The sequence below is a fragment of the Sturnus vulgaris genome, chromosome 8, assembly GCF_052056855.1.
Source record: "Sturnus vulgaris isolate bStuVul1 chromosome 8, bStuVul1.hap1, whole genome shotgun sequence".
Classification (NCBI taxonomy): domain Eukaryota; kingdom Metazoa; phylum Chordata; class Aves; order Passeriformes; family Sturnidae; genus Sturnus; species Sturnus vulgaris.
In genome coordinates this window covers 13,634,567-13,655,578 of record NC_142250.1, presented here as the reverse complement: position 1 = coordinate 13,655,578, position 21,012 = coordinate 13,634,567, and the positions used below count along the sequence as shown (strand labels likewise).

General features: G+C 39.9%; 1 protein-coding gene across 1 annotated transcript in view; it reads left to right on the top strand.

Annotated features, from left to right (window-relative positions):
* CSGALNACT2 (chondroitin sulfate N-acetylgalactosaminyltransferase 2) overlaps nt 1-21,012 on the top strand; it is a 32,483-nt gene extending 11,471 nt beyond the window's left edge. The window contains exons 2-8 of the mRNA XM_088168885.1: nt 3,984-5,228; nt 12,421-12,637; nt 13,172-13,273; nt 14,856-15,034; nt 16,599-16,693; nt 17,721-17,802; nt 18,963-21,012. Coding sequence (XP_088025011.1) covers nt 4,565-5,228; nt 12,421-12,637; nt 13,172-13,273; nt 14,856-15,034; nt 16,599-16,693; nt 17,721-17,802; nt 18,963-19,255 — 1,632 coding nt within the window. The 5' untranslated portion in view covers nt 3,984-4,564 and the 3' untranslated portion in view covers nt 19,256-21,012. The remainder of the gene's footprint in view (nt 1-3,983; nt 5,229-12,420; nt 12,638-13,171; nt 13,274-14,855; nt 15,035-16,598; nt 16,694-17,720; nt 17,803-18,962) is intronic.

Here is a 21,012-nt window from a genome sequence, read left to right as displayed (position 1 = left end):
TTCCAAGCTATTCTGTTCTTTAGAATAAGAAGGGAGTATGCAAGGGATGAGATTGGATCTCATGTTTTCATTGTATAACTTGCCAAGAAGAGAAATATGTATGTGGAGGAGGCTTAAGACAGTGAATATCTGTGGCTTCTGGGTGAAATTATGAACAATAAAATAATTTTCAACTGGAATTTCATGAGCAACTAAACAGTGACTGTCTAGGGCATTCTGAATGAAAAGGACATGTCTGAAGTAAAACATGCTCACACAAGGAATGTCCCCACAGTCTGGCATGAAGCCAAGTGTATACTGAATTAGGTCACTGCCTCAAGTGTGAATGTTTCCCCACTTAAGAAAGATGTACTCATCCTTTGCAGCAAGGAACAAAACCAGAATGCTAATATAATAAAAAAAATGTAAAGCATTTTCAATTAGCATGCTGGTCTAATCCCTTGTGCTTAGAGAATCAATGATCTTTTTTGTAAGGAACAGAAACATTTCCATTGTTGAATATACAGAAGGCCCTGGAAATGCAGAAGGAATTAACAATCAGGTGCCTCTGGAAAACCTGCTGATCTTTATAAGCATTGTATAAGCCTCAGATGTCTCATTCTGTGGAGATCATACAGACTACTGCAAATAGACTTGTTCTGAAGAACTGATATGAAGTTAAATACCAGCGTGTGCGATTTGAAGTTTTGGAACTTAATCTTTAAGCACTGAAATTTTGGGGATTTACTGTGTAATTACTTATTACCGGGTAATCTTACTGTCCTTTTGTATAAACTTCAGAGCGTTCCAGTTAGTTTCCCTGTTGTGGTTTTTGGGATCCCACGTGCTTTTGTTCATTCTGGGGTTTCACAGCCTGCTTTTTCTTGTAATCATACTCTACAGCCTAGTTACTGGAATTCCTAAAATATGGCTGTGCCAGACCGAACTCATATCAAATTTGGGTTGTAAATATGCAAAAACAGGGCTTCTTTTAATTTTTTTTATTCTTTTTTTTCCCCCTGAAAAGAGAGGATCGTGAAATTGAGTGCTCATAAGCCCTCCTTTTCCAGTGGGATAAGAAGGAAGATTCTTACTGCTTTTGCTCACTCCTTGAAGTATTCAAAATGAAATGTATCTTATTCCTTTATGATGACTTCCCTTAGCAGAAGTAATACTGAAGGGAAAAAAAATAAGTCAATTCGCTCAGCTCCCACTGTTTTAGCAAACTAACTTACCCATTCAGGTCTCCATGTGCAATTTAAAATTTTAATGTTCGACATAACTGGTTGCACAAACATTCCTAGCCTTTAAAGGCCACGGTGAAGCTCCAGTGGGAAAAATGCCTCTTGTTTATGGTGTTGCAGAAAAATGATCAAACATAAATAGGCAATGCCTGTCTCTGTAAAAAGGCTGTATTCTTAATAGGATTGTCACCAGCCCATAGAAAAAGAGTTTCAGCTAATGAAGGAATAATTAGCGCCTAGACGGAAATAGCAGTGAGATCTTTACAGCCCAGCTCGTGTGGTTGTCATTGCTCAGAAATGGCTCATTGTGTCAGTTCCCTGAGCACCCCTCAGGGCAGTGCTCCCCGAACAGCCCCGTGCTCTGAATGGGTGAAGTGCCGCTGGGGAGGGCCAGGAGTGTGCACATGCCCGGCAGGGAGTCCCCGCGGGGGCGTGCTGACTTCCCTAATCCACGCTTACCATAATGATGTCTGTTTGGCCACAGTGAGCGAAGGTATGAGCAACAAGAGTTCCCTCAGTGCCCCCTCTATTCTCTGAAGGGATCTTAATCTCCTGGTACATTGTGTCCTCTTGACCACATCTGGAGATCTGTTCTCCCTTGCTTCTGAGACCTGAATGAGACCTAAAGAAGCTTAGTGACTCATCAAAGTTGAACACAGGGCAATTTATTGGTGGAGCAAGAATTGAAAAGCCTACTAGAACTAATGCTCCATCTTCAGGGGTATCGACTTGTCAGTTACCAACAGTTAGAATAGTTGAGACTTGATTTACTGATATTTTATACAAGTTAGATAGTCTGATCATTTTTCAATACGCCTTTACTGATTGAAGATGTGTCAGCTTCTGCATGGAGTAGCTTTAGTGCAGTTTAGCATTTACTGAAGTTTAAAGAAACTCGTGCTTCTTTATGATATTGTGGCTTCACCTCTTGCAGTGTAACAGAACAAGAATTCAGCAAGAAATGTGAAAAAATAGCATATGGTCATCTTTGTACTAAAGAAAGTTCGGGATGATATTGTATCATTTTTGTGAACTGGTTGTATCCTGTAGATATTTTTCTTCTATCTCCCTTGAGTCATCACATCTGAACACAGGTTAGTAATCTGAGGATACATCTGGGTTTGATGACTCTTTATAGGCATTCAGCTTGGATTTATATAATGTTGTGTTTGTGCAGTGAGGAGTGACTAACTTCTGGCTTGTCTGGATTTGAAAGGATGTTATCTAGTATTCAGTTGATAAAACTGTTACTTATTTGTATCAAAGTGTCCAGTAGCTTTCCATGAGTTCCAAAAGATTCAGTTTCAGATGAGTAATTGTCTTTAATCTGCTGGATTAACAATTTCTGCGTAATCTACGTAGATTAATTGTTAACAGGCACTTTAGCACTACAAATACTAAAAACTGCTCTGAGCAGTCCTATAGACTTCAGTTGGACAACTCCAAGGTGTGCAGCTCTTGGCAAACTTGGTGTGCATGATATGCCCACAAACTTTGGGTTGGCTGTGGCAGGCATTACTGCTGGTGGTATGAATAGTCACTTAATCTTTCAAGCCTTGTCACTGGAGCTTTCTTGCAAGTGAAGATGCTGGTCAGGGGTACCTGATTTGCACTGGAGCAGTATCCTGGTGCTGGAAGCAGAATGGCAGGGGAGGAGACAAGGACACAATTGGGGAGACGCAGTGCCAGATATGCTGCAAACACCTGGGGAGCATTGTGGCACCCTGGGGCGTGGGGCTGGCGCTTGTGGCACCCTGACTGACTCACAGGGTCAGCACAAGATGGGCTGGGTGGCAGCTGGCAGTGCCAGATAAGGCTGTCTAACACACATGGAAGGAGTATGGAAGGGAACAATTTTTTTCTAGTCTCATATGGATAGTAAAACTAAACTGGGAGCCTCAGAACTTCCCCCAAACCGTAACTTCGTAACACAGTCAAAATGGATGTAGAGCTAATAGGTCCCTGGATAAATTTTAATGAGCTTCACTTACTTTATACAGGCAAACTTTAAATGCAAGTATTTGATTAATGTTGAAAGTAGACTTACATGCATTGACCTTACTTCTTAGTTTTTTATACTGTCATTGAAGAGGCCCATAAAACATTTAGCTGAGTAGGATTTTTGGTATCCCCCTCTTGCATAACTGGTCTATTTCTTTGGTCTTTCCCTCTAGACTGGTTTGGTCAGTCATGTAAGAGTGTGACCACTGCCACTTCATGTTAGCCTAACCATATCAGAAGGTGGAAATATTAGCAGATGGATTATCTCAGGATCCCTTTCCTCAATCAGGGATTGGTGTTTGAATTTTAATTTCTGTTGAATTTGACTTACTCTGAAATGCAGTTTCTGTAAAATTTGATATTTAAATCTATAATACTTTATTCATGACTGAACGGTTATGCCCTGAAAGGTATTTACTTAAACTAAAAGCAAAACCAAGAAGGAATGGGAGAATTAAAACAAATGTGAAATAAACCGTGATGAGACTAGAAGAACCGTTACTGCTCTGGCAAGCTGTGTGACAAATGCACTTTATTGGACTGTCCATATTACTGTTTTCCAGACACTATGTCCAAGGGAGTTGCTGATGGGTAATGCAAAGGAAAGAAATGGTTTCTTTCTCCCTTTCTCACTCCTTCCACCAGCAATCTTTTGCATGCATGTGTTAGAACTTTGTTCATGTGTTTCTCAAACGAGAAACTTTTTGCTGGCTACAGTCTGCTTTGTAGTTCTAATATGCACCTTTCTTTTATTTTTAGGTTCTGTCTTCGTTTTGCTGACTCAAACCACAGATTCCAAGGAAAGGAGGGGACGTGGAATAAAATACTCAAGTGCCAGAGGAAAAGCAAGACTAGCCAATGAAAATTAGTATCACTAAATTGTATATTGCCATCACACATAGTAGGGGGAGGAAATTGCTGTCTGTTCAAAGCTTACAAAATTATTTTTGCAGATTTCCCTCACAAAACTTCAAATAAGCTAAGCCCCTTCAACTAGAGCTGAATTAGGAAATGGAAATATGATTCCTTGCTGGTGTCTTCCATCTTCCCCCTTTGCAGGGCTTTTTTGTTTGGGGTAGGACATCCTGAACGAATTGTATGGCGTCAACCAGATTTACAGTTGATGGTTATGGATGACATAGGAACTTCAGATTTACATCTCTGCAATGACACTTGATTAAGGCAAAGCTTGAAAACTGCTCATCAGCTATGTTACCAGAACTTGTAGTAGCTATTACAGTTGTGTTTTCTTTCTTTTTCTAAGATTTGGAGTCTGGGGTGATGTCCCCTGGAAAGCAAGTTCAGATAAGTCATCTTTTAGGATTGGAAACAGAAATAATATGAGAATGCCCAGAAGAGGCTTAGTAATTCAAGCCAGGACTCGTTGGCTGTTGGTGGGCCTTGCTTTACTATTCAGTTTAGTCTTGCTCATGTATTTGCTGGAGTGTGCTCCACAAACAGATGGCAATGGATCTCTGCCTGGTGTTGTAGGTGAAAGCATGGGTAAAGAATACTATCAAGCTCTCTTGCAGGAACAAGAAGAGCATTATCAAAACCGAGCTACCAGTCTGAAACGTCAGATTGCCCAGCTAAAGCAAGAGCTTCAGGAAATGAGTGACAAATTGAAGTCCCTGCAGGAAAAAAAGAGCCCGAAGGTCAATGGTATGAACTACCAGGGCACCAAAGAACAAACATCCAATGATCTCCTAGAGTTTCTTCATTCCCAGATTGACAAAGCTGAGGTGAGCGTGGGGGCCAAACTGCCTAGTGAGTATGGAGTCATTCCTTTTGAAAGCTTTACATCCATGAAAGTATTCCAATTGGAGATGGGGCTCACTCGGCATCCAGAAGAGAAACCTGTTAGAAAGGATAAACGAGATGAATTGGTGGAAGTTATCGAGGCTGGCCTAGAAGTTATCAATAATCCAGATGAAGAAGATGGACAAGATGAAGATGATGGAGTAGGAGACAGGCAGCTATATAGTGAAAATGATTTTATAGAAGGTATGTTTGCATGCTTCCCAACCCCTTATGGGAATGTCACAACAGGCATTTAATGGTGTTTGTACTTTTAGGTGTTTTACATAAAAGTAATTGCACAGTAAGAACCTTTATTTCTGACAATGAGAATATTACTGCTTCATTGTCTTGTGTTTTTAGTGAAGTAACAAATGCATTTCAGAAGGGCTTACCACGAGAGGTATATGGGGGAAGCTGTATCCGTTTAAAATAGGGATGCATTTGTAACTGATTGTAGCCAGTCAGTGTGACACAGCTGCTTATGGTACTAAATAACTGAAAGACTTTTCAGTTAAACTGGTGGCAGTGGAAGGAATTGAATCATCTCTCATGTTCCGGACTAGTTAAACAATCCAGTGTGTATCTACTGGTTTTTCTTCACTCCTCTCTATGCCACTTCTAGTTAATATTCAGATATTTGACTTTCTTAGGGTTGGCATATAGTCATTCTGGAGGGAGAGGTAGGCTCTGTGCTGGGCCTGTCAGCTGAAGAACTTGGTGTCCTGGATAGACCTTTTGTGGTATACAGTTACAGGGTCTGCTGTGCTGTGCAGCCCTGAACTGTTCTCTTGTTGTCCCTTCAGTTTTGTCTCAGTGCCTGTAAGTTTAATTGCAGAACACACATTATAAAGGCATAGGTAACAGTTAAACTTTCAACACGTAGTAAGGCCCTTAAAAGATGCAGTAGTGACAAATCCCATAAAATGTAGTTTTCAAGGTATGGTCTCATGCGATAAGTATTATCAAAAACTGCCCTAGTACCTCTTCTTTATACTTACAGTATTAAATACAGTTCATGCTGCCATTAAAAACCAAATGTGGACCATATTGTAAGACCATTACTGTAGAAGGAATTCTGGAGTAAGTACTGATGTCTGTATTATTAAGCAAGCATGCTGGAGAAGGGTACTATTGGCCTTGAAATAATGGACTCTTTCAGGCTCAGATGATGTAATTGGTCTGTAGTGCAAAAAGTCTCTGCTTTTTAACAGCTACTGTGTTTAAAGTTTGATGCAAGTACTCTTCTTCTTTCCAGAAGGTGGTGCAGGGCATGGAATCTGCTCAGCTGGATCAATGCAGCACAGCCTGTGTGAGGCTCTTAGTACAGTTCTCATTTAAAACTCTATTAGTCATCCTTGAGCTTTATTTCTGCATTAAGTATTCAACTGCTTTTCCATTGCTGTTTTAGATACTGCTTGTACTCTAGTGGATTTTTACTTTACCATGACTGAAATAGCTGTTGATTCTTTTAGTGTACTGGCTTTAATGACAGACGTTCAAGAAGGCAAGTAATTATAGGACCTTAGAATTATACTTCATACCTCTACTTCAGTTTACACCAGTATTTGTTTTTGGAAATCAAGCTAATATCTTTTTGCTGTAATGACAGTAACTTCAAACACAGAGTTACAGGAACTACAGGGAAAGACAAGTCTTTTATGCTGCATATGGCTGAGTTAGCAACCAGCCATAGTATTATCTATATCTATTAGTATCTTTCTTCAGACAGAAGTTGTGGGTTGTGTGGGTATTCTGTGGGTTTTTATGTGCAAATACTACTGGCTAATTTAGCCAGCAAAAAAAGACATCCTCTGAATGTTAGCATATTTTTCCCCACCCCTGTTTTTCCAGAACTCAGAGGTAAAAAGCAGACTCAGTGGTGTTGGTACGTGCAGGTCCTTTGCCCTGCAGCCCCATGAACCGGCTGTGGCTTCCACTGCTTGTGTGTCCCCTTCTGATGGAAGTCCACTTGGAAAGCTGATGCCATTCTATTCATAAAATACTTCTCCCTTAAGCTGTCCTAAACTGGTAGGATCAAATTGCATAGCAGTCTTGGTGTATCAGCTGGAGTCAGAGCAGGAACTGTCCTAAGAGCACATCAGAATTGTTGCTGGATTAGTGTTGCTCGTTTAGAAAAACAGTTGGCTTCAGTTGAAGCAAATAATTTAAGTTCTACATCCTCTTCAGTTGGTAATTATTTTGAAATAAGTGGTTTGTGACTAAAACTAGAATATTGTGCAATTTGAAACTGGAGGCTGAGAAACTTTGTGTGTATATTTTTTTTTTACTTCTGGGACAAAAGAGAAAACATGGTACTGCATTAGTTAATACATAACCATCATGTTTTATGCTCAGTATAGATAAGTTGATTGTATCTTCTGACTTGCAGGATTTTTTCCCTCAAAACTACTGCGTATCTATATACAAAAACTCACCCACAAAACTGTGCTATAAGAAATAGGCATTTTTATTCTAAAGTCTTCTAGCTCATTACCTCAACAGGCTATTTTTATATAGGTCAATATTTGGTTCTGGGAATTATGTCTGCTCTTTTCCTAGACTTGTGAAATAGTAGACTAAACTTTGAACCATGTAATTTTTTGTGATACGTACGTTCAGGTGCTCTCTCCTTAGAGAATTTAGTGACTGTTTAAATAAGTTTAGGACATCTTTTCTTATAGGCAGTTTTACTTAATGGTGTCTTTTAATGTCGGGTGAATATGTCTTTCCCAGCACTTATGTTGCCTTTGATGCCCAGTCAGTGAAATACTGTCTTCATTTGAAAAAACATCAATATTTTTTTTTTCTTACTGTATTTTAGGATTTATCTATATTGGAGTAACTTGAATTTAAAATTGATCTTTCTATTTTAAAAACAGGAATTTCCTAAATAAACTTTTTTTCTGAAAAAGTACACTTAATTAGCTAGTAATATTTGTGGTAGTCTGAATCTCATGTTTTTTATTACTCTTTGGCCAAAAGAGTTCCAAATACACGCTGATGGATGCTGTGAGATGCCAACTTTCTTGTTGCTACTCTGCATTTTTGCTCTATGTCCTTGATTTAACTGTTCATGCAGCTGCCTTGCTGCATGCTCAGCCTCTGTGGGCTCTGCAGGAAGATGTTTTGTCTTCTGCCAGCGGTGCAAGGAAGCTGTATCCACAACAGTGAGCACTCTGGCCAAGTGTTTTCTGAACTGATGGTATTTTTCTAGTGTTGCAAGACGAAGTGGTGATCCAAATCTGCTTTGGAATTATGATAAGGCAGAGCTGCCACAGCCACATCATGGTTATGTACAGGCTTTGAGCAATAGCACTAAGTAAAAAAAAAAAAAAATTTCTAAGTGTATATTACAGCTACAAAGATACTTTCTGAAAACTTAAAAATATTTTTCAGAAAGCTCAGTTGACTTGCTCTGCTGATGAAGAGAAAACCAGCAAATTTCTCTGTTTGCTTTGTTTTCCTTTGCAGCAATTCATAATGAAACTTGCGGAATTCTAATAGCAGAATAAAAATCTGACCTGAAAAAAAGTCTTGTTCTGCAGTAGCTGTTTGAGAAACACTTTTGAAGTTTTTTTTTTTCTTAGTGTTTACATTATATCTAAGTGTATGAGAAACAAGTGTATCCTATTCCTCGTGGATGAAAAGTATCCCTAGAGAGGATAAAAGATGCAATTTTACATATTTTCACAAATGAATGGATTTAGGATTGTGAATAATGGACCTAATTGCTGAACTGCATGTTCTAAGATAGTCCTCCATTAAAAATAGATTTCTTTGAGATCAGTATTTGATAATGGAGTTGAGAAATGGAGAGTAATTTGGAGGGGATAATAGTATTACTTCTGTCTGTCCCTCTCTCTGGGGACATTGAGTCTTGAATGGTGATAGAGAATCCTTGAGGAGCCTCCATGGACACACTTCACTATCAGTGTAACTGGCTTATTTGGGTTTACATTTATCAGTGTAATTGGCTTTTTAAATCAAGAAATTAAAAGCTCTTCCATTGCACAAACAGTTAAAATTAACCTTTGGAAAATAGAAGCACTAGCATGTTTTCAGAAGCTAATTAGCTATTAGCTAATTGCTATTAAAGGTTTTGTTATTAAGGTTATGAATGTCTAGCAGTGCATAGACATTCATAGACTAGTTTAGGTCCATTTGTCTTGCTTCTGTGTTTCCAGTTGGAGCTGGGTGAAGTCTAGAAACTTTCTTTAGGTCATCATTGAAAAGGAAGACTCCCCACCCATCCTTGGAATGTAAAAATCCTTTATTCCCATGCTGCAAGATTCCAAGTGCTTGCCATCCATAGAGCAGTGTGGATCGTTTGTCATGCAAACAGTCCCTGCCCTGTGTGCTGCATAAGACCAGAAACTGGCCACGGTCCTGGGAACTTCAGTGGAGAATTCTAATACACTCCAGAAATTCCAGATCTTTTGTCTTCAATCCACAGACCAAACCCTTCTTGGTGGTTGTAAAGCAAGTAATATTCAAAGCAATAGAAGAACAGTTTTTTGGCTTTAATAGTAACTGATCCCCAGAATTCCTATGTTTAATTTGTTTGGTGAGAAGCAGAACTTCTGCAAAGGGAGTAAAGCTTCATGGACCAGAAATAGCAGCCGTTAAATTATTTCTGCTGCTTTTTACTTCTTTGCTTGTGGAGTTCTGTTTTGGATGGCAGCCAGTGTATGCTAGTTGGAAGGTGAGATAACAGATTTTATGAAATGAGTCAGTTCCAAGTGTTAAAAACCTGAATAGACTAAGAAGTAAACCAGATGTGGGTTCTTTTTCTGTTCTCAAATCTGGCTCTGTGCATAGAAACTTTAGTCCCATTGAAGTATTCAAATTAGTAGATTAGCAACAGAGGCTAGCTCATAGCAAGGAGGATAGCTCGAGGCATACATCCTATTTAGAAGCGTGGCTGTAGTAGCATGTTGAGATTGAAAGTTTGCAATCTTGTATTTCAACAATTGAATGTTGGCAAGACACTATTTGGATTTGAATTTGCATATTAAGGTCTTTATGAAGTTACATCAGTGGGTTTTGCTTTTGTTTACTTTTTAAAAAACTAATCTAGAAATTTTTACTCTACTTCAGCCTTCTGCTTTAGACTGACATCTAAGCTTATCGTTTGATTAAAGATAAGCTATTGGCAGCTGGTATGCTTTTTAGAAACTTCACTTACATTTTAAATGGTATTTTTATCTGTAAACAGCTATTGGATAGCAGAGAAAATAATAAAATAAAAAATACCGAATGTTAATTTCCCCAAGAGTCCTGGTACTAAGTACTGGCTGTCTATTATGTGGAAGCATGATGTACGAGCACCGTGGTGCATCAGCTACTCCATTAACCACGAGGCTGTTTCAAGCTGCTGGGCTGTGCAGCACGAAGGGTTGGAATGGAAAAGGGTTGAGAGGGATCTAAAAGCTTTTGCTGCTTCTGGCAGTCAGCATTGTGGACTTTGATTGTTTGAAACACCATTTTCAGTGCTTGTAACTAATGATTTAAAAATAAGCATTAAACGTGGTACATACTTAAGCATCTCTGTGCTGACAGCGTAAATTTGAATTTCAGTCTTTTCAAGGAAAGCATCGTAGAACTTTGTTCAAAGGGTAAAAGCCTCTCAGTTAAGAGGTTGAGTCATCACTGACTTCCAGTGTGATGGACCAGCTTGTGTCCCACAGCCCCTCTGTGGTGGTCATGCCCATTTCCTGTTGGTTGTGCCAGTGGATGTGCTTGTCCACCAGACAGAATGGATTACAGAGCTGAGGACAGGAGGAGCATAAGGAGCTTGCTGTGGAAGAGACTGCTGGGCAGAAGGAGTGAATGAAACTGGGTTTGGTTTGGGGATGGAGGCTGGAGCAGAGGAGCACAGAGGCAGATGAAGGAAAGGATGCTTTCTTTGTAAATGGAATCTGGGATCTAGAGAAAGAAGTTAGGTGAAGGTGGTGTGAACATTCCTTTGCTTCTTGTATTGAGAGGGAAGGGAACATGGGGAATACTTGCCTGGGAATAGGGAGAAACACAAAGTTCTATCACCCCTTCTTTCTGGTTCCTGTGAGCTGCTTCCTTCACGTTCTTTGTCCAATGTTGATTTCAGTTGCAAAAATAGACCACAAAAAGGACAATATCAATGCTGGGTGCAAAAGAGAACCTTTTGTGTTGCCAGTATGGCTTGTCTGCTCTGTGGCCTGCAGCCAGCTGCTTTCTGGGTGGGGGGCCTGGGAAGGATTTCAGCTGCTGAGGAGACTGGCTTGGAGAAGGGCAGCCAGGTGAATGGAAATGCATCGTGTGAGGTCGGGGTGTGCCTCACACTTGGGAATGTGCAGCTGTTTGTAACTTTCTCTATGGTCTAGGTGGCCACTTAACTGGAATGTAATGCCAGTTCATGGTATGGCTTGTGGTTCTTCTGGATAATACATCTTTTCCTTGCTGGTGAGAGAAGAGCAGAGATGGGATGAACATAAGACATTTTTGTCAGAGGATTTTTCCTGTCATCATTTTTTACTCTCAGGTTAGCGTAGATATAGAATTAGCAGCACAGAGCTTAGTAGGGTCAAAACCACAGATGAGCCTCAGTCCTTTCCTCTGTGGTGTAAGTTTAAGAGTTTGTTGGTTTAAGTTCCTTTCTTGATGGTCCTTAAGTTCAAGGACCATGTTCTGAAAGGGACAGATTTTTTTTCTACCCATTAGGAGTAAAATATCTCTCAACAGATAGTCCTGTTTCTGGAGGGATAGCACTGTTGTCCTAAAGTGTGACAGCTACATAGAGAACTTCTGCCTATGTCCTTAGAAACCTGTGGGTGTAGTACTGGTCAGCAGTGAAAACAATTTAAAAGCATTCCAGCATTATCACACAGTTGTTTTGTTTAGATGCCACATGTCAGATTTTGCAGACTTTGTCAAGCAAGTTACTGTCATTTTTTCTGCCCACAGAACAAATTGTGCTTTTCTTGTGTTGATTACTGGCCAGATGCTCTCAGATTTTACTGTGGACTCACTCAGGGCTAGATTCTTACTGAAGGGCTTAAGAGCAGGCAATATTAGATTTCAGCCATCCTTTTCCATAGCAAATAGCTGAATTCCCTTTTTGTTGGGTAGACCCAACAAAAAAATCTTAATTCCATCTGAGAAGTTGGCATAGGACCATGAAACCTGTTGTCTGTAAGAAGCAGGGGAAGCTGGAGTTCATTTGGGATTACTTCTCAGGTCTGACCTAAAGTGGTAGAAGGGTGATTGTGATTGATAACAGTTTGTGGAAATTTCATATGTTTTTGGGAGAAACTCGGAAGCTTTGCCCCCACTTCTTTAGTTCTTAGGAAAATTAGTTTTTCTGAAATACAACTACTGGGATCTTTGACTTTACCTATTACTTGTGTGACTTATTCTTCAGGTTACTATCGTACAGAAAGAGATAAGGGGACACAGTATGAGCTGTTTTATAAGAAGATGGATGGCATGGAGTACAGGCATGTCACCTTGTTCCGACCTTTTGGACCCCTCATGAAAGTGAAGAGTGAAACAGTCGATATTTCTAGATCGATCATTAACGTTATTGTTCCTCTTGCTGGAAGAACTGAGGCATTTGCACAGTTTATGCAAAACTTTAGGTAGGTGCATGAGATTATATAGTGAGCTATGATGCTGATTTTCAGTATTTTGTTTCCTTTTCAAAATGAATTCCTGTTCTGGTTGATTTGCAACAGAGCTAATGATTTCAACATTGTGTGCAACTACCTTGGGATGTTTGTAATTGAACCTACTGTATGGAGAAAATGTTCCTTCTAAAAGGGCTTAAGAGATTCTGGAATTGCAGTAAAATGACCAAGTGACAGGGTCATTGTGAACCTGGACACAGATAGTCTTAAACATAGATTTTGTATTTACATAACTTGTAGAGTGCCTGTTTATAAAAAAAGATATTGGAATGTGACACACAGTGTTGGAATCTTCTGATTTAAATGGGCAAAATAAGAAAAGAAGAGGGGAAAGCATCTTTCCTTGCTTTCTTTGAAGCCATTTGATGCCTAACCAGAATACTTCAATCTGCTAATACTTTTTAATGGAGTAGCTTTGAAGTACCCGAGGGTTTTTTTGTTGTGTTACAAGTAATTACTAATATCAGCATATCTTTCTGCTTTTAGAGATGTGTGTATTCATCAGGATAAGCGTGTTCACCTCACAGTGGTGTACTTTGGACAGGATGGTCTATCAGAAGTAAAGAACATCCTAGAATCTGTAGCTAGGTAAGTGTATCAATCCAACATTAGTCAGCACAAACAATATTGATCAGCACTTTAAACAGTTTTTAAAAAAGAATGAAGAAGTAAACCAAATAAAGTTTGTACTCCATTACAGGTTACAGGAAATTTATTATTTATTTACTGTACACTATTTATGGTTGCCATTTTACAGCTTAGGTTGAAAAAGTTTCCTGAAGACTACTAAAAATCAAGTTATAGCCAGAAAAGACTTTGAGGTTTCTATCTGACAGTTGAAAAAACAACAGGGGTGAGTTTTGCAGTGGATATTCAGTCACACTAACAGATTGATTAGAGTTAAGGTTCTTTGGAACTGGGATGGACATTTTAATAGCTACTTCACTGGAGAAACAATTTTATTTAATAAGGAAGAGAAATGTAGTGGTCAAAGTAGGCTGTACTTACTCTCAGCTGTAAAATGACTTTAAGCATGGTTCATCACAGTGGCTCAGCAGTAGCATTACATCAGGATGGATGTAAAATTCCTGAATGTGTCTTTTTTGGTTTTTTGCTCCAGAGAGATGGGACAAGTCAGCATCCCGTACCTTGTAGCCAAGGGGCTCCTTTACTCCCTGAGCTCTTGCACTCATCCCTGAGCTGGCTGCCTGTTCCCCTTGAGCTCTGGTGTGATCCCTGTCTCACCATGCTGGCCAGGCTTTTCTCCATGACACAGACTAGACACAGGCTACTTTGTCACCAGCTTGGAGCATGTGATGGACAGTCGGCCTAACCTGTACAGGCGTCTTGTGGGAAGGGAAGAGAGAATTTCCGCATTTTCTACTGCGGTCGCCCTAATATCTGCCCTGTGCTGTACCCCTCCGTTTTTGAGGTCTCTGCTGCCTGCCCGGCTCCCTGTGAGATGTCCCTTACGAGCACTGAGTGCTGCAGGCTCACTGGGCATTTACCTGGTTCTGTATCTTTAGTGGTGCTACTGTTGAATATTTTCACTCTGTTCTCTTCAAGCATTGTCTTCTGAAGTGTCTCTGAAGTAGACACTTAACTTTGCTCGAAGATGTTCTCTGAGGTGTTTCCAGTCTCCTTTGGCTGCTCCTTTCCTCTTCTGTGGGAGTACAGGCATGTATGCCACTGTTAAATAGTGAGAAGAGGCAAAGTGCCTGGGTTATGGTGGCACCACCACAGAGATGGCTTTTGCCCTGTGTGTCTGGTGATGCCAGGCTTCCTGTTTGCCCTCTTGTCTGGATGAATTGGTGAAGACAGATATTTCTCTGTTAGTCAGGACTTCTTGGTTTGTGGGGGCAAATTTTAGATGCCTCTGTAATTCAGGAGAGCATTTTAATTCATGTCAGTTAACAAAAGGCCTTTTAATCTGTCTGAATGATTAAACAAAGTGAAGTTACGAAGTAAGACTGATTTCTATCATTTTATGAGGTTTAAAATTAAAATAGACTACACAGTGTAACAGATCTTTTTTCTCATCTGATCATAAAACTGTTTTTCATTTTAAATTTCTAGAATGAAATTCCTGTAAAATGCTGAAAAAACTATAAATGGTCCCTCTGCCCCTCCTCACAGATTTATTTTGGGTTTGGCTCTGTTTTTCTTGTAGAGAAACCGACTTCCACAATTACACGCTTGTCTCTCTGAATGAGGAATTTAACCGAGGCCGAGGACTTGACATGGGTGCCAGAGCCTGGGAGAAGGGCGAGGTCCTGATGTTCTTCTGTGATGTTGATGTTTATTTCACAGCCGAATTCCTCAACAGCTGTCGCTTAAATGCCGAGCCCGGTATGTTCCCTTATTGTTGCTGGTACAGAGCCTTGTCACCGTGCTCAGCTTCAACTGACCTGTGCTGAGCAGAAAACAGAGATAACTCAACTGGAGTGATGGGGCTTATTCTGTACCACACACCCTGGAAAATGTATCACACTCTGCACAAAAAGCACTAATATTTAAAATGAGAAATAACTTCTACCTTAGTATAACTTGTTTTAACAACACATTGTCTTTCTTATACAGCATGTACAATTTTCATGTCCGAAAGAAAGATGGACAGTTTAATTGCTTTAACAATTAGACTGCATGTAAATCTGTATAACAAAACTCAGTGCCGTGCTCTACAGTGGAAGATGATTTTTGTTATGCTGACATCTCTGACAAGTTTGGTTTCTCTCTTCTCACATGGGTATGGCCAAGACATGTCACATGTGAATGATTTTCAGTAGAGCTACAGTGTGCTCCTTATGGAGACTGAGCTAATGTTCCACTGTTCCATCCCAAGCTCTGAAATATTCTGATTGTTTTTCTTAAGTTTGTATGATGCTTGTTCTACAAGCTTCTGCCAAGAAGGGTAAAGCTTTCTTGAGTTAACAAGCATGCTGCTGAAGACCTCCTTCTGTCAAACTGTTTGAGTTCTTGTTTTGATGCTTACTCTAGTTTGAAATTTATTGCAGTCAGAAGTCATTTTCCCCAAATGTCAAATTTGGAATCAGTAGATATTTTTCTTTCACCTAACAAACAGGCAAGAAAATTCTTCAGAAGACAGATATTTGGGTTCAGTTTCTTGCTCTTTATTCATTTCTGTCTGTCTATGTACTTCATGAAACAAGTTGTATAAATAACTGGTAAAATTTTGGAGAGGAGTATTTTGCGAGCTTTAACAAGAAGGAGAGTTCAAGAGACTGCTTGAAACTCATACTGGCAGTTTGTCACCTTTGCTTCAAATGAGATCTGAAAATGCTGCTCACTCCTTCAGAGTTCATGCCAAATCAGGATAGTGAATGTTCTTGTGGACTGTTGTCAATACCTTTGCAGCATTGGCAATGCAAGACATCTGTGGAAGAATACTTACCTGGCTTTTATAATAGACACAGAACTGGTATTTTCAGCATAGTCAGGATTCTCATGATGCTTAAAGCCCTTGCAGGATATCGTGGATGCTCCTGCTATTACATCTTTGTGGAAAGAGACAAATTAATAAAACTCAACAATGCAAGGTGTTACTTGCATTTGATTAATTTTTAGTTTTACTGCATATCTTTATTGCAGGAATTTTTTAGTCACCTAGAATGACACTGAGATATCGAATATTTTACATAAGCATGTATAACTATATATAAATGTAAATCGAGTGTCATATGTATTATATGCATATATATGTATTTTTTTAATCTTATGGGCTCTGCCCCACTAGATGTTATGGTCTTCCTCGGTGAGAAGTCTCAGTAGCTAGAATTTGTTTTTATTTATTTCCATTAGATGCCTAGTGTTAATAATAAAAGAGTGTTTCGTGTTTCTTCTTGTCTTCAGAAAGCATGCCCACAGTGAGTTACATTTATCTTTTGACTTCCAGGGAAAAAGGTTTTCTATCCTGTGGTATTCAGCCTTTACAATCCTGCTATTGTCTATGCCAACCAAGATATACCACCTCCTGTGGAGCAGCAATTGGTAAGCAGCTTGATTTATTCTGGATAGAATTAGATGTGCTTTGTGTTAAAACAAAATTAAGTGTAACTTAATAGTCTGTTTGGGCTATCTTACGACCTTTGGCACTGCATAGCTAAATAGTTTTCTCCATTATGGGAAAAGCACTTTGAAAAACCTTATCAAACATACAAAGCTCATTCTTAGATAAACTTGGAGTTCCACGTAGTTTAAAAGAGGTTATTGCTATTAACCAAATGAAGTTGGTAGTTCTGATGTGCTGTTTTTTCTGGCTTGACAAGCCAGTATTTTAGGAGGATAGTGGCATTGTGTGGCAGGAACTTTCATCTCATGTTCCAGCAAACAAAGGACTGGTGAGAGGTAAAAACCTGTGAATGATGTGTCCAGTCTGACTCTTTCAAGAGATTGCATAGATGAAATTGGGTTTTGCAGCTGAGACTTCTGGGATGGACAGATTTGGAGGAGCAAAAGAAGAGAGTAGTATGAGGAAGAGCTGTAAGGATCCTACTGAAAGCTCAAGGGAAGGTTTTGCAATATGGCCTTGGGTAGTCACAGCTGAGAGAGGAATGAGCCCCAGCCTGACAGCTCTTCTGTTCACTCTTTTAAACTGAACGATATTATGGTTGCTGACATCAATCACAAAGCTTGCTTTACTTGTCACATCAGTTCAAGAGACAAATGTGGCCTTAGAAAATGGGTAGGAAATTGAGTGTTAGGAACAGATGATTTAGCAATGGACTAATTTACTGCTTGGTCTGGGCAGGTACATTGAAAATAGAGGTGGTGCAGCAGAAACTGCTGTTGGAAGCTGCAGTGAGGGTGAGTGGAATTGGAAGGCAGAGGTGAAGTGAACAGCAGGTCACTGGGAAGCCCCACATGAGTGCATCACACAGAAATACCAGAAGTGTTATTATGCTCTATTTTACACTGAACAAATGATTGGAAGAGCTTAGCTTTCTGCAAAACCAAGTGCAATGTACCTCCTTGGTTGTATTTTATATTTCAAAATGATACTGGTTTAAAATTGCAGGTACACAAGAAGGATTCTGGTTTCTGGAGGGATTTTGGCTTTGGGATGACTTGTCAATATCGGACAGACTTTCTGACTGTTGGTAAGATGAGATTAAGAAAAAAAATTGTCTGTTTAAAAATTGATTCTCTGGTCTTACCTAATGACAGAAAAGTAATACATTTATTTCTTGTATTATTTCCCCAAGCCCAGCAGTCAGACTTGCTTGACAAGTTTGACCACTGAGAATTGGTCAAATAAGCTTTTCTGGATTTTGATGTCCCATCTGTTGAGTGTTTCAGAAGACACAGTAGTTTTAGTAGAAACATTTCATTCTAGAACTTTTTTAAATACTGCTTTTTTTTTTTTTGGTACTTTGTGTCTGTCTGAAGCAAGTGAATCAAGTTTAAAAAACATGTCACTCAAATAAGCCACTCACATAGACAAAAAGCATTCAAATCCTTTTTTTTTAAAATAACCTTGAGAAGTTGAATACAGTTGTTGGGAGTCTTCAGCAATGTGCTTTGCCCCCCCCTTGTGGCATATTCTTAAAACTGAGAACAGCTTAATGTGCTAAAATGTGGGAGAGGGTGGTGAGGATCTTCTGGCAGATTATGTAACAGCACAGCCCTGTGTGCTGTCTGGTGGCTTGAATGCAGGCTGATTGCTAATAGCAGTCACACTGCCATCTGTATGCTATGTGCTAAATGAAGACTTCATGATTCTGGAGTTTGGAAATTGTACAAGAGCCTGGGTTGCTCTTCACTGTGGTCCTGGAAAAACAGGAGAAGTTAAAATGGTAAAGCATGTTTTTTTCCTTAATCCAGCCTTTTGAATTGCAACCTATGGAGTAATTGCTGGCATTGTTAGAGAGGATTTCTGATATGGTGCATGACTGCTTGATTTTCCAGCTGCTAAAATCCATTATGCTTCCTAAAAATGATCCGAAAGCATAGCCAGTGAGGTTTGCCTATGGTTTTCTGCAGCTGTCACATGGGATGTCATGCATAATGCAATTTGGAGGCACTGTCCTAAGAGAATTTCTGAAGTCAGCAGATCTGTGTCCTGGGCAGTTTCCACCACCAAAGGATGTGATATCCTTGAAGCTCCCGTCCCTCAAACTGGCATGCTACGGCATGGGAAATGCAGTTAATTGCTACAGAAATTCTGGAATGTCACACCAGATCCAGCAACACTTTAGGCAGGAAGCGTTGCTCTTCTTGCCTGTGTGCCCAAGTGACGCTTTCTGCTGCTCTTTTGCAGGGGGCTTCGACCTGGAGGTGAAGGGCTGGGGCGGCGAGGACGTTCACCTGTACAGGAAGTACCTGCACGGGGAGCTGATGGTGGTGAGGACGCCGGTGCCGGGGCTGTTCCACCTGTGGCACGAGAAGCACTGCGCGGACGAGCTGACGCCGGAGCAGTACCGCATGTGCATCCAGTCCAAGGCCATGAACGAGGCGTCGCACTCGCACCTGGGCATGCTGGTGTTCAGGGACGAGATCGAGGCGCACCTGCGCAAGCAGGCCTACAGGACTAACAGCGAGCCCGTGGGGTGAGGGCCCCGCTCCCTGCCCGGGGACTGCCACTTCACTGCCAACCAGCAGCCTGCTACAGCCTTAATCCAGCTCACAAATGCAGTGCCTCTCTTTTTCAGTGAAGAAGAGTTTAGAGGGTTTTTGGTTCTCCCGTCTGTTTTCCCAGTAATCCTTTGACTGATGCTCTCTTACCTACATATCTTGCGAGTTCCAGCAGCTCAGCTCAATTGGACAGCTTATGTAGTTCAAGGAAAGTCTTCAGTATCGACTGGAAAGATCTGTGGAATGTACAATTCAACACTTTTCCATGTGGTACATTTCTGTTCTTATATTTGCATTCTTTTGAGAATTAAATGAAATAATCTTTTGTGTCTTGAGTATTTCCAGTCTGTATGGCTCACTGCACTGTGACTTTAGAAGGATACCATACTTAGGCTCCATTGTAGAAACTAGAGAAAGGTGTGGGAAAATAATCTCACCGTGAAAGGTACATGGACATGCTGACCAGTAGAGCAGCTGTGCAGGATGCTGATTCCACAGCAAGGGCTTGGTGCCACATTTGCTGTTTTAACAGACATTGACATAGTTGAATAGAGAATAATTTGGGGGGGTGTGGGAATGAAAATCCTTTTAAGTGGAATTTTAGAGCATATAATGGAAGTTCACACTACAAAGGAAACACCACCTTCTTATTTCAGTGATGGATCAGACAAGTTGGGATCATTCCAGCTGGGTGTTTCTGTGCCTGCTCTTTTCCCACAGTAGATGCCACATCCCTTCTATAAACTGAGCTGTGCTATTAAACTTGTTTGCTTAAATATTTTTGGCCCCACTCCTTCTTGTTCCAAGGCCCTGCCTATGTATCTCATCCTTTAAGTTGAGGAACCATCATTTCATTCCCATATGAATTTATTAGAGGCCTGTTTGCTATTATGCCAATATTTTCCTTGTGCATTCTTTCTCTTTTGGGCATTTTCCTGACATGTTTTTGTAAGGTGTCATATACTCTTAGTTGTTTCAGTGGCTGAAAAACAAGTGCTATTACAGTCTTTCCTTATACAATGCTCTTCATTCCACTGATCATCCTAGTAGCCTTATTCTTCACTTTTTCAGTTTGAGGATGTTTTAGGGTGTTGGTTTTGGTTCTTTTTCCTCTGTGTTTTTTGGTTTTTTTTTGTTTGTTTGTTTGTTTGGGGGTTTTATTTGTTTTCTTATTGGGTTTTTTTTTTTTGAGCATGTTTAAGCAGAATTATGCTGTGGTCTCATTAGTGCCTTGTACAATGGCACTACTACTTTGGTACTTCCCTTTTGGGTGTTTTGGGATGCATTAACAGTTCAAATGCAGGCTGGTAATTTTTCTCCATGTTGTCTTATATGATACCATATGGCATGCCTCGTTGTTTTAATACATTTGTTTATAGAATAAATGCAGAGAACGCTAATTCGGTGGTTAAACCATTTGCATGGTTTCTGCTGAATTAAGATTTTAGTTGAAAACCTTTCTCAAACCAGGTAATTAAAATTTGTTCATGGATTTGTTTTGCTCAAGAAATCTGAAGGCAACTAAAGATTTAAATCATTGGTTTCTGAATAGCAGATATGCTGTGCAAATAGTTCTGGGCACTGATCCTTTTTTATATGTATATAAAATTTGCCTTTATGTAACTTATTGTGGAGAACAGTGTACTGTATTGTACTTAGAGTGAAGAGAATGCATTGCAGGACTTCTTGCAATTGATATTCTCAATATAATAAATGGAATTTCTGCATTTTAGAAA